This window comes from Pempheris klunzingeri, chromosome 24 (genome assembly GCF_042242105.1).
Source record: "Pempheris klunzingeri isolate RE-2024b chromosome 24, fPemKlu1.hap1, whole genome shotgun sequence".
In the NCBI taxonomy this organism is placed as follows: Eukaryota; Metazoa; Chordata; class Actinopteri; order Acropomatiformes; family Pempheridae; genus Pempheris; species Pempheris klunzingeri.
This window is the reverse complement of record NC_092035.1, coordinates 3442230-3456370: the sequence shown is the minus strand read 5'-3', so window position 1 is coordinate 3456370 and position 14141 is coordinate 3442230. Positions and strand designations below refer to the sequence as shown.

General features: G+C 46.2%; 1 protein-coding gene across 5 annotated transcripts in view; it reads left to right on the top strand.

Annotated features, from left to right (window-relative positions):
- nrp2a (neuropilin 2a) overlaps window positions 1–14141 on the top strand; it is a 62856-nt gene that overhangs the window by 19292 nt on the left and 29423 nt on the right. For all 5 annotated transcript variants that reach the window (XM_070855398.1, XM_070855397.1, XM_070855396.1 and 2 more), the window contains exons 3-6: window positions 3515–3696; window positions 11155–11385; window positions 12871–13026; window positions 13634–13803. In XM_070855398.1, coding sequence (XP_070711499.1) covers window positions 3515–3696; window positions 11155–11385; window positions 12871–13026; window positions 13634–13803 — 739 coding nt within the window. The remainder of the gene's footprint in view (window positions 1–3514; window positions 3697–11154; window positions 11386–12870; window positions 13027–13633; window positions 13804–14141) is intronic.

The window sequence follows — 14141 nt, the reverse complement described above, 5'->3', positions numbered from 1 at the left end:
AAGAGAGCGAGAGAGACGGATAGAAACCCACTCCAAAATCAATTAAAACCTAATTAGGCTCTCAGCTCTTTCGCGGGCCTTTTATCCTTGGTGTTGGCAACACAGAGCCGAGCGTGTACGCGCACCCATGTGTTTGTCTGCATCTCCTCGTGCTTGTGCGCACGCATGTCTGTCTATCTGCATTGGCGTGCGTGTCCGTGTGCGTTTGTTGGCGCATGTTTGAGTGTGTGTTTTCCCTAAGCATGTGTCAGTTACAGCCCTAAGCAGGCGTACTTAAGGATAGCCGTGGCTCTTACGGGCTCACCGTGGGAGCTTGCCACTAAAGCCTTTACGATCGCCCCTGTAATGCAGGATTACAACCAAGACATGTATAAGGGAATTGGCCAACGGCTTCTTTACTAGCACAAGTGCTCTTCAGGCCTACTTTTGTGCTGATTTGCTTCATCCCCAACCATCACACACATTTAACTCCTTATTGCGACGTCTTCTCTCCAATATCACGGGACAGTGTCTTAATAAATGGATTACTTTAGAGTGGAATGACATCTGTTTTTTGGATCATTCACACATGTTCTTCCATGCTGCTGAACAGATATATCCTGAATTGGTGAAAGAGCATTCCAGCGATTTAGTGTTGCACTTACACACACTTAAGGGGAAACAGACGGAGAAAACAGCCAAAATTGCTGCAGCGGAGGCAGATATATCCTGAGTTTTAGTCCAAAAAGCATTGGATCCTGTTGTTCCCATAATTCAGCTCGATACCACCTTTCATTACCTTCCATCCCTGATAAATACTCCACACCCCCACTTTCCAACACAGCCTATCCCTTAGAAATTGTCCAGAAGCCCACACAGAGATAACTTAAGCAGGAAATAACACTTTCCAAAATGGCTTCATTATAATTTCACAACACAACAATACTTGTCTGCTATGTAATCTCATATTCTGATCATTTTAATACGTTTTGGGTTTAATAAAACAGACCACTTCCTACACATTGCCATCTGTGAGAGGCTCGCACGGCGCTGACAATGTTGTGGTGACATTACAAGCTCATCGCAGCATTTTTACACTTTGATCCTCACCTGTACGCGTGCCACTCTGACCCAGATTAATGTGGTTGGGATTATCCCTCCATCAGCAGTCTTACCTTGAATCCTCTGTATAGGAATCAATGCACTGCAGGAATGAGATAGCCAAAAAAGAGGCTTAGTGACTCAATCTAGGTTTTATTCCAAGCTGCAGCACAAAAGCGCTCTCAGCGCTTAGATGCCACAGAGAAACACAGCCTAGTGCTGCTAGGCGCACATCAGTTTTGCTGAATACTTTAGTTTAGTTTGGGAAAGTATAGCGAGGAAAAAAAACTGTTTAGAACATCAGCAAGATGCTGCGTGTGTCCCAAAACCCAGAGACGTCTGTGATGCTTTTTCAGCATCAAAGAGCCCATCACGGTAATTAGTGAGACAACAGCGGCCCCGTTGTTTTTTTTTTTTTTGACGTCTTTGTCATATGAACTAATTGAGAAGAGTGCATTGGTGTGTGTATGTCGGGAGGGTGTCCTCGACGTCGCTGCAGGGCTCCTGCGGCGATGCAGTTAGTTACGCAGGAAATCGCAGTAAGGGGAGTGAAGAAACACTTGTTAGCACTGTAGAGGGAGAGAGAACCAGGGATGAATTATGGAGACCAAAATAACAAAGACATTATTCACAGTTATTTAACTTGAAATACAACAACGTGCATATTGAACAGAAAATGCAGATTTGCACACATATAGCACCAACTTACAAAAACAGGCAGAACGTGAAAATGACTTTTAGTATGAATGCCTGTTTGGAGGATGGCTGGAGAAATGTGCTTACTTAAAACAGTACTTAAAGCACAGAGATAGCAACAAACAGAAATTATGGCGTTTACCACATCTTCACAGGCCCAGGTGGTTTACTGTCAGCTCCCCAGAGCACAGGCTGGTTCCCTCTTAATCATATCAACAATGCTACGGCGTCAATTATTGGAGGTAATGCATAGAAGGACTGCGTTTTACAGAAAATGACTGTTTTCATTGTGCAGCACTCAGTGGTTCGAGGCCTAAAACATTTAAAAGAGGAATTGAAACTTTCTCTGCATAAGGCATCTGGAGATTTAACACAGAGTGTGATTCCCATTTAAACTACTTATAGTGATAGAGGGATCCCTTGACTTTTAAATAAAGCAATTCTCCATCAGGAAAACAACCGACTATACTTGTCACGGCTTCACTGGTGTGTTTATTCCCACTTGATCTCTCCTTTCCCTCTTGCTCTGTTCTTTATATGGGGGTATAGGCATACATTTGACCTGGCAACAAAGTGAAGTTTTGGATATTCTTAAACATTTCATGACATTTTATCAAATTTAGAGGATGGATTGTAGCAAATAAGACTCAAACCTACGTACAAAAGAAGCACAAATGTTCTGTTAGTGGCTGATATGTCAAATAAAACATCAACCACGGGCAGTCCTGTCTCCGTCTGTGCGGTTGCATGTGTCTAATAGTGTTAGAGGAATGACACACAGGGCTGTGAGCTAATTCGGGATCAGCCAGGTGGGCTCTCTCTCTCTCTCTCTTCTTCTTTTCTCTCTCTCTCTCTCTGACACACACACACACACACACACACACACACAACCACAAACACTGACCTGACAGTTAAGAATTTGCTTTTATCGTTCCGGGTCAGTTAGTTAGTCAAAGGTCACGATGAGCTGAGAGTTCAAGCATGTGGAAGCTAAAAAGCAAGGCGTCTTCACATTTATTTACCCCCCCCAACCCGCCCCCTTGTGCTGCTAATGACCTCACCTTTCCTCTGCCCAAGCCCTCGCCTCTTTATTTCTTCATGAGCTTCTCCGTCTATTTTTAGGCTTCTCATTAATGAACCCATTCCGCTGTCTATTTGCATGCCTCTTCACCCTCAGGTTGCAGACGCTGCCCTCCTCTTTTCTGGTTTTTTTTTTTTTTTGTGATCCAGCCTTCAATGGTTTGGGGACCGCTCACCCCAAGCTGATGTAAACAGGGTCTGAGGTTGTTGATCAGGGCAGAGCTGAGTCGTAAGAGCTGAATTTATTGAATGCAGCTGAGGGGGCAGAGCGCAAGTAAGGTGGAGATGTTTTGTCTGAGAGCCAAGTCTGTGGCAGATATAGTTATTTGTGTCTTAATCTTGTGTTGTGTTCCTAAATGCTTTGTGTGGACACTGTGTATTCTGTCCCGAGGCTGAACTCTGGTGGTAAATAGGTCCACACCTGTCTGGTTTTTATTAGCTTAGCTTGTTGCATAACCCCATAACTATCTATCTATGTTTATCTAGCCTCCACTGCTCCGCTTTTATCTCTTTACCTCTCTTAATCCTTTCCTGCTGCATTAAGCTCAATGTAAACTGAATGTTAGGATCATTTTCTGAAGGATGCTTAAGGCAAAACCTTTCAAAGCAACAGGAAATAATCCCTTTCTTTGTTATTCCCCCTTTTCTGCGGAATCAGGTACGACTTCATCGAGATCCGTGACGGGACTTCGGACACTGCTGATGTTCTGGGTCGACACTGCAGCAACATCGCCCCGGCGCCGATCATCTCATCTGGACCCTCCCTACAGATCCGATTTGTCTCAGACTACGCCCACCAGGGGGCGGGATTCTCTCTGCGCTACGAGATCTTCAAAACAGGTGAGGAACTGGACCTGAGAAACCTGTTTATATTTTCTCTGTATTAAGAAATCCACAAATAAATGAAGGTGAATTCCCCTTTTTTGGTTAAATATTTCTATAATTTAAACAAAAATCACATTTAAAGCTAAATAGCAGAGAACAGAGTGTATAAAGTTCTTGACTATTCCAATCTTCTTACATTTTGATTTATCATAATAGTCTTACATTATGCTGACATGCAGTTTGAAATACAAAGTTTGGTAGCTGATACTATTTGGCACTTGCTGCTGATTTTTATGATACAGACAGAATCTGGCTATAAGTGCTGCAGCTACTCAGCCCCTGACGGCGTCTGTCCCCGCTGTTGGCCACAGTCTGCTGCTTATTGCATATCATTTATCTGAGTCTAGAAGTATTCAAAGACCTTTGTGGGAAACATGAGTTTTCCACACTCTGAACCAAACATAAGGCTCTGCTGTACATTAATCATTGGAGTTAATGATTTTGTCTTTGTACCACTTCTTTGCCCCATGTTAATGGCCCGAATCCTGTGATCATTCACCCCAACACTCTCTCAACAATTTACATGGGCAGACGCAGCCGAGCATGTAAACAAAACTTAAAAAGAGAAGGGGGGGAGAAAAAAAAAACTACTAAACTACTTTCAAGCCGCCTGAAAGCATGTGAGGAATGCTTGCTTAATTGGAGCAGGATCCGCTTCCTCTGGGGAGATGAGGAGGGTTTGGTGTGGGAGGCGGCGGTGGGATGATGGAGAGAGCTCCGAGGCAACTTGGAGTTGGACTTAAGGTTAAAGGTTTACAGGTAGAAGTGGTGGCGAGGAGATTGATGGGGATGAGTGTGCGCCGGAATGGAATTTTCCCGAGGTCGTGGAAGTGCACGAGGTGAAGTGCACATTGCAGGTGATGTTGTAGTGGGAAGTATATTTGTTTTGGTAGTAGTCTGTGTGTGTGTGTGTGTGTGTGTGTGTGTGTGTGTGTGTGTAGTAGAAGCAGAGGTGAAGTGGTCAGGTGGCCTTGAGGCAGCTAAGAGATTTATGTTCAAATGAGTTACCAGCTGATTGTCTGTGCAGTGGTTGCAACATTTTAGGTAGCTCTATGACACACCACAATTCATTGAAATTCAGATATTTAGGCCTCACAATTGAAAAACAAGAAATAAAAAGAATGTTTCCATTTAAAGCCATTGAAGAGAGGTTAAAGCCAGGGTTTAAAATAAGCAGCCACCTAAAAGAAAGAATTTCTTGAGTTATCACCTCCTGCCTTTGAAAAGTATCTCTGGTTTTGTGTCAAATGAATGTGACCCAGATTTGACGTGCAGCTCCGTTACCAAGGCCACCAGCCCAAACCCCGACAATGTAATAGTGTAGATTGCATCTGTCTCACACACACACACACACACATACACATGCGCGTGGATGGATTGAAGGCTGGTGGATGGGGGATGCGGTTGCCATGGCTTTAACAAGATCCTGGTATAAATTCTGGGGGTATAAGAGATTGTGTCACTGTGGGAGCAGATGTAGGTGTCTGCTCGCTGCATGTGTGGGTGGTTCTGCTCAGCTTGTTGTGTGAGATTCTGTCTGTCTGTATGTATGTGGAGGCGAGATGATAGATGCACGTGTGTGTGTGTGTGTGTGAGAGAGAGAGAGAGAGAGAGAGAGAGAGAGAGAGGGGTATACAAACAGAGACAGAGACAGTAAGAAACTGATTGGGGTGAAGGGAGACAGACCGACAAGCAGGGGATGAGTCAGAGAGTGAAAATGTATTCTGGATGCGTGATTGAGGCCATGTGTTAATTACTGCATTTCCAGCGCCTGCACGCTCTCTCATCATGGCTGTTTGTCTTACCGTGGCAGGCCTGGGCCATGGGTTTCCACTAAACACAGCCTACAACTTCTGATGGGAACGCGGAGATCCCGGCTGAGATGTGTTTATTTACCAAAGTGGAAGTAATTGCACCACCCTCGTTACCCTCGTTAATGGACTTTAGTGTTGTGCACCTAAACAGTGTTAGTAGACAGTAATGGTAAAGAAAAGACATTTATTTAGCTGTGGAGGGTAATCCTAGAAATGTATGAGTGGGTGTGTGTTTATGGGTGCGTGTGTGTTTTTAAAGGGTGCGTCCGAGCAGAGATAGAAATCTCAGCACACAGCTGGAAGATATGTGTGTGTGTGTGTGTGTGTGTGTGTGTGTGTGTGTGTGTGTGTGTGTGTGTGTGTGTGTGTGCAGCTTCCCTCCAATCTTAAACAGACAGTACAGCCTACAGTCCAGGCTGACCACACACACACACACACACACACACACACACGCACTATGTCTAGAAGTCAGACAGTGTGTGTCTGGTTTTGGCTGTGTATGTGTGTGTGTGTGTGAGAGAGAGAGAGAGAGAGAGAGAGAGAGAGAGAGAGAAACAGCAAGTGAGAGGCATATCTTGGCCTGTTTTCCGTTGTATGAACTAATGATACCGCGGCTTGTTTTTGTTGTGTTCATTCAACCCTATTACATAAGCGATGACTGTAACAACTCTAGGGGATTTTGAATTGGACAAGCAATCTGTTTGTGTTTATGTGTGTGTCTGTGTGTGTGTGTGTGTGTGTGTGCGTGTGTGTGTGTGTGTGTGTGTTAAATGGGGTACAGTGCAGTGAAAGCTAATTATTTCCAGCAAGGAGGAGCAGGAGTCGACCTTTGACTCTACATCCATCCTGATACCCCTCCACCCTTTAGTGCATCTCCTGAGGGGGAGCCAGGGTGAACGGTTGCCCCAAAACAACATCCCGCCCCCCACCACACACACACACACACACACACACACACACACACACACACACACACACACACACACACACACACACACACATATATAGAATACACGTATGCCCTAATCCTGCTGTACAGTGAAAGTGCATGACTCCCCTCCTCCCCATTATTGTTGTGGCCTACTTTGCTCCTACTCATGCGTGCTTAACCCTTTATATCACCACCCCCCTCCTCCTCCAACCCCCCCAAGCTCACATCCATCCCTCATACACTTTCACTTACACACAATCACGTGCCACTGACGCTGTTACCACGGCTACAGGGGGAAGAACTGCCAGCAAAGCCCCCATTTTGCCCAGTTCCCCAAAGCCCACCACTAGCGCGGCGGGGGCAGATAACGTCGCAGCCAATCCTGGGTTAAGACTGGACCGAGAGCACCCCAGGGCGTTGGGTCCCCTCCGTGACCGCTGCCGTGGCATCTGTGGGGTCACGGCGGGAGCACCGCCTAAGGCAGGACCTCCTCCCAAGTGCCAGTCATAACATTGGCCCTGTGTGTATTTCTGATGCTATCGTGTTGATTGGATGGCGACCCTTAAGTCAGCGATGGCTGTTACTATATGGCTGATTGCCATGTGGTGTTTATTCCTGAAACACCCGACTCATCCCGATGCTGAAATTACATTCAAGTAATTAACTGGCAAAGGTAAATTAATTTCATGAATAAATAAACTGGGTGAGTGTTTAAAACCGATCAGTGATGAAGAGAACGTGTTCCAAAATGAAATAATAAGGCATCATCAGCGACTGCATGAATAAGACTGCTGCACAACAACACTTTGATCACAAACAGCAGGAGGCTTTTTGGCGTTTGCCTTTTCTTTTTGTGCTCAAGATTAAAAAAAAAACTCCTTGATGCCTTGATTCCATTCCACAACACACAACAGAGGCATCAGCGTGATTCGTGACTTAGAAGGAGCGTTCCTCCCTGTATAAAGCTGCTCCATGATGCTTCAGACCGATGTCTCTCTGGGCTTATGAAAGTGTCATGCCATGGCACGCCAAGAATGTTGTTTTTCTTTTCTTGGGTCTTCGTCTTGTTCACGATGTTGTCGTTGTTGTTATTGTGGGTTTTTCACCCTAACACCCCCCCCCCTCTCTGTGCAGCACGCCCCTTCCGCCACACGCTCATGCACGCACACACACACATCTCCTCAGATGCCTCAGGAGAGATTTTCTTCAATGAAATCTTGAACTGAGCTCAAGCAGGGTTACATGAGAGATCTGCGTGTGTCTGAGTACCAGGAGTAGATGTGTGTCAGACTGAGGCAGGCAGGTAGAAAGCGGAGGGCGAGGCAGTTTTGATGTGCAGCAGACACTCGCAAACGCAGAGGTGAGCCCTCAGCAAGAGTTGCATGCCAAGGACAGGGGGAGCAAGACGACGCCAGACAAGACAGAGAGTTGAAAGAGTGAATGAACACAGACTCTGCACGCCGCTGCTGTGAGGACAGGAAACGAAGGAAAGGATGAGATGAGAAGAGAAGAGGAGGCGGAGAGGGAGGAGGGAAGGGGGTTGCCCTGACACAACATGTGGAGCTGCTACTACATCAGGCACTCATGTGCAAGAGTCGAGTGGTTTCTACCCAGCAACTCACCCTCTCGCCCCCCCTGCGTCACACTCACACACACATACACACTCACACCATGACCTCCCCATCTTTGCCAGCAAACAGCTCTTGCCAAATGGCAGCTCATGGTGCGATGCAAGCACCAACCGGGGGCCTGCGAACGGCCAGCATGTGTGAGTGTGTGCACGCTTCATCTAAGACGTGGCGGAGAGGAGGTAGTCCGGAGGACTTGTTTTTGTCGTGTTCATACACTGTGAACTAATGAGCACTAACGAAAAGAGAAGGTACTCATGCATACACAAACAGTGCAAAGGGTAAATGCACGCAAATATATGGACACGTGCACGTACATAGTGTTGGCGCGTGGCAGCGGAGAGTGTTTGAAGCAACTATTTTGAGCACACCGAGTGTAAAACACACAGTCTAAACACAGAGTGGTGTGTTTGGAGGCGATGCAGTCAAGCTGTGCTCAGATTGAAGTTTTCGGCAGTAGGACTCCAGACTGCTGCACTGTGACCCAGTAAGAAACAAGGCCAGTGTGTTACTGGGTCTCACACATACTGCGAATCTATCACACACACCTTCAGACACAGACACACACACACAGGAGGCTCATACAGAGAGACAAGCATGCAAGCAGCGAAAGATGTAGGGAGCTTAATAAAAGGCATACATGAAAGACCCAGAGACACAGACTAGCACGGCATATGGCTCATGCATACTGCATAGTTCATTTACTGTTACATTATAAGCACACTACAATCACATGCACCTTACGGCTTTAATGGATTCATATCATTTATGTTTAGTCTAATTCATGCTGTTCTCTCCTACACAGTAACTGTAGACATGCACACACACACAAAAGCACGGTTAACATAGAGAGGTGAGGCCAGTAGTTGAGGGGATAGGGAGATTTCGCCGGTAGCCTGCTGCAAATTGCTGTCATATTTCAACACGTCGAGTTCTCTGTGTGTGTGTGTGTGTGTGTGTGTAGGCAGCCAGGCTCCTAGCATGAAGGCAGATGATCCACGAGTGTTTTGATGTTGCAGTGTGTGTGTGGGAGTCGACACAAGAGGTTGAGTGCTGCTTTTAACATGTGGGGGAAGATTCGCGCGTTTGTTTTCCGTCGTCTTTGCTACAACACGCGCACACGCATGCAAAACAGACAGACACGTACGCAGGTAGATGTTGTAGATATGTTCATACACACATGACTCAATGAGCAAAAAGAAATACAAAGATAATTGGCATCAAAGTGGGAGGAGGAAAAAGGAAAAGGCAAGAAAAAACGGGCAAAAGGAAGCTGCTTCAGAACAGGAAACACAAAGCGAGAGAGATGTAGACTGTTTTTCTCCTGAGTTTTTTCCTCTCTCTGTGCTGATTGGGGTCAGTTCTCTACCATTAACCAAGTGTAGACAGGGGAGGGCCAGAGCAGCCAGTCAACCTCTCTACTTTTATAGGGCTGCCTGATAATAAGGACTGGTGCCTTGGAGGAATGCTGCAGGAGGAATGTATTGTTAACACGTCTGTGCCTCTAAACGCTGCTTTTATGAATATGTATCTGGTTATCAGGCCAACCTGGCAGTTCTCTGACACAGTGCAGTGCAGCTGGATGCAACCCCACTTTCCCAAGTTTGAAATCCACCAGAAGCGTCTCCCCCGAGTCTCTTCAACCCGACCTCCATATCTGCTTTCCAACACATTCAAGGATGGGAAAATACCACAAGAACAGACTCGCTTTCCTTATGATAGTTGGCTTGCCAGTTGTTAACGTCTTTGCAAAAGAGCATGCGGTGAAATCCTTTGTCAGTCGACCTTGCGCAAGTACTTTCAGCTGGAGAGAAGTTGTAAAAACCAGCTTCCACTGCAAGTGCATTTGTAAATAGCCACAAGAAGAGCACAGATTTAAGTGCCATCAGTTAGTTTAGAAAGGTCACAATCACAGGCATTTCTGACATGTGCAGTTAAACAAAGACCTCATGAAAATGCGGCAGTCTCTTAGCAACATTATCACATGAAGATCTTTGGCCTTCTTGTAAGCATAAAAATAGACAGAGGCACAAGAAAGGCATACAGCTAAACAGACGTGACTGTTTAAAGCCCACATATAAAGATAGAAATGTTTGAGGAGAAAGCAAATAGACTGTCTGAGAAAATAGAAAGCATTTATGAATGAGCCTGTGTGTGTGACATTTGTGTAAAGTCCCCTGTCTGCTGTCTGTGTGTGTGTGTGTGTGTGAGAATGTGCTGGACCGTCAGCTCTCTCTACCACCCTCATTGATGTGCCGGTCCATAAACGCTCTGCAGTGACTCAGGCTCCCCAGTGGGCCGCGGAGCAGTGGCTGATGGGTAGATGATCTGAGCCACACAGCTGCCGCCGCTCAAGGTGAGCCGCCCAGGGCGCATAAATCTGCATGGCTAATGAGGAGCCACCGCAATGGGCCCACTTAGAACCATTGCACAACGTTTGTGGTGTTTGCGAGGCTGTGTGAGAGAGACGGAGAGAGACAGAGAGAGAGAGAGAGTGCATAAGAGAGCGAGAGGGGCGGAGAGTGTTGGAGAATATTTGTTTTGAATGTATAAAGTGGAGCAGAGGTCTGTCTGTTCGCCTCACCACATAAATGAGCATCATTAATGTCATATTGTGCAACCACAAACATATGAGGACGGGTCTTTTAAGGCCACACCAAGGCTATCAAACATATCACTACTGCTTTTCCTGCTCATTGTTCCCGTCTTGAAGGGGTTGAAGATGCTTTGAGTATTGGACAAAAGAGTTATTAGTCTGCTCGTATCACACACTGCAACATTAGAAACGCCCTCTTGAACATGTGCTTACGGTGTATGTTCTCCTTCATCGGTAATCATAAACCCTGTGTGTTTGTGTGTCCCACAACCACAGCTACTGTATATTCCAGCCCACTGTCAGTGATGAACGACTCTCTGAAACACCCTCTGCAAGTCAGATGAGATATCCTCGCATGATCGATTGCCTATGCCTGTATATTCTCTTAATATGACCGATTGCTTATTTCTTTCTAAATATCCTCTTATCCTTGTATCCGCACAGGGTCGGAATTCTGCTTCCGCAATTTCACCAGCCCCTCCGGCATGATCGAGTCCCCGGGGTTCCCGGATAAATACCCTCATAATCTGGAGTGCTCCTACATGATCATCGCCCCACCTCACATGGACATCACCCTCACGTTCCTCACCTTTGACCTTGAGAACGATCCCCTGCTGGTGGGAGAGGGCGACTGCAAGTACGACTGGCTGGACGTGTGGGATGGGCTGCCACAAGGTGAGGGCATACGCACATACTGATGTTGAAATGGCTCAAATCAAAGCACAGACCGCTTATACACTCACTTATTAAGGTGCATGGCTTAGACACATGCTTAGAAAGTCAATGTTTCTGGGTTCACACACACACACACACACATCCATCACCTCCATAACTGCATTCAGAGCCCACACAGACTCGTGCAGTCCCCCCAATTCTCCTACAAAAATTTACATACCAGTCTTCAATTTCCTGAGCAGCCATCGCTCTCTTTGATGTAAGCAGCCTTGCCTTGCATTCCTCCACATTACATAGAGGAAACATTATTTCACACAGGGAGCTGTAAGTGCCTCTCCACCCCTGAGGAGCAGCCCTTTCCCATGCCCCTCTTCCCTCTCTATAATAACACCCTTCATCACCCCCTTCCTATCCTCCCTGTCCTACCTCCTTATCACCCGGCGCTTCCTTCCTCCCCCGGGCGAGTGAGAGTGACGGCCATGATGAATATCTGCTCGCATCCAATAGGAGGTGCCGAGTGTTGCGAAAGCGGCCTATCAGCCGAGATCAGGAAGTGGCGAGGAAAAAACATTTGAGGATGTTATCAAAGGCTTTGATAGTGACCGCCATAGGGTAGTGTTGGTTGCTGTGGTGCTGATGAAAACCACATTAGTGGTGGTGAGTGGTTCACTTCCCCCTTCTCTCTTGCTCGCTTTCTTTCAGCCTCTCCTCCTCTCCTCCTTTTTTTTAAAAATATGAAGCAGAGAACTGAGGATTTGCTCTAATTATTCTATTTTCAGTAGCTAAAAAGGGATCCAAGTGGATTTAAAATTCCAATTATAGCCTTGAATTTGGGAGCTTTGATAGCTGAAAACAATTTATACCATTTAAAGTTGAGAATTAGGAGGAAATTAAAGTGTAACCCAGTTCCAGTGAGCCGAGTCCTCGGGCATGAAAGAGGGATGGGAGACAAAACGGAGGGGTGAAGAATTCGGTGTCTGGTGAGGGAGCCACTCTTGAGACTATTGTAATCCTCACTGGTGTGTGTGTGTGTGTGTGTGTGTGCAGCTGATCCCAGTGCAGCTTGCATTAAGGCAGGGATTCCAGTCCCCCTGCTGGGCCCTGGCTGAGACACACATGACAGATGGAGGGATGGACAGGAGAGAAAAGAGAGGGAGAGGAATGATGGGAGGAAGAAGGATGGGGGAAGCATGCTGTGACTCATTAGACAACGCTTACTGAAGCAGCGTGGCCACTGGAAACCTGTCTTTGCAGTGCTGCATTCCTTTTTCTATTTTAAATGGACAGGACAAAATATGCACATTTTTGCTTGTAGCAAGTAGCATCAAGCAGTAAAAGCACCCAGAAACGTGTCAGTATTTAGAAATAAGAAGACTTGTTTTGCAATACCACAATGAAAATGACTAAAAAATGAAAAACTATAAGATAAGATGCATGTTTACATCACTTTGATTTATATATATATCTGTGTGTGCATGTTTGCAGTGGCTCCTCTGATCGGCCGGTACTGCGGGACAAAGATCCCCCCAGAGATCCAGTCGTCCTCCGGCCTGCTGTCCCTCTCCTTCCACACAGACATGGCCGTGGCCAAAGACGGCTTCTCCGCCCGATACAACATGACGCACAAAGAAGTCAGCGACTGTGAGTGTGAGATAACTTTTAGCCACTGTGTGTCTGCGCGTGCAGACGCTCCCCGTGTGGGTTTGTTTACCTGTTTTTATTCCCGCCTCTGTTTTCTCTCTTTCAACGGCCTCTCCTCCGTCATCTCTGCTGACACTCATCTTTCTCTCCTCATCTTTCACTCCTCTTACCCTCTCGATCTTTTCTGCTGCGCCTACTTTAATGCTATTTCAATCTTGAAAGCTCTCTCTCACCTCTCTCAGCCTATTCTGCTCTCTCCTAAGAGAGCTGATTTCTCAGAAGCAGACTCAAACTATTTTCTTTTAGAATATAAATTAACTTCACCTCAATTTACTTATGCTCACCTGTTGGACTGCTTTCTGTCTCCCTTTGCCCCTTCTCTGTCTGGATTTACTTTTCTGTCTCTGTCTTCAAGCGCTATTATATGCTGCTTAGATCTTCCCTTTCACTCTCTTTAGAACATTTTCTTGCACCTGCCACCCGTTCCATTCATCTTTTCTTCCTTCATCTTTTCCCCTTGTCTTTCTTACAGCTCATTTTCAGACTCAACAGACATACAGCTTCCTCCATCTCCCTCCTCCTTACCTCTCTCTCTCTCTCCCACCAGTGTTCCACTGCAGCATGGCACTCGGCATGGAGTCGGGGAAGATCAGCGACGATCAGATCACCGCCTCAACCACCTTCTACGACAACCGCTGGCTGCCACGCCAGGCCCGCCTCAACAACGACGACAACGCCTGGACGCCCTCAGAGGACAGCAACAAGGAGTACATACAGGTCAGGTTCAAGACAAGATCAGGACAAGATCATTTTGTTCTGAGTGTGTTTTTGTGGTGAGATCACATTTCTGCCTGGATTTGCTTTAAGAAGTAAAGAACCTCGGGTCTTAACCTTGTAAATACAATAGATTTAGACTCAGGAATCAGCAATGGAAAACAGTCAATTTAAGCTCAAGATCTTTTCAGTGCGAATTGATTTAAATTATGAAGTGTATGCCAGCATTAAGTCAGATATTAACGTTCTAATAACTCCAGCTGCAATGTGACCAGAAGGACCCCACGAGGCGAAATCTGAATCAGCCTTACTTTCACTTGCTGAGAACAATGAATGTTGAG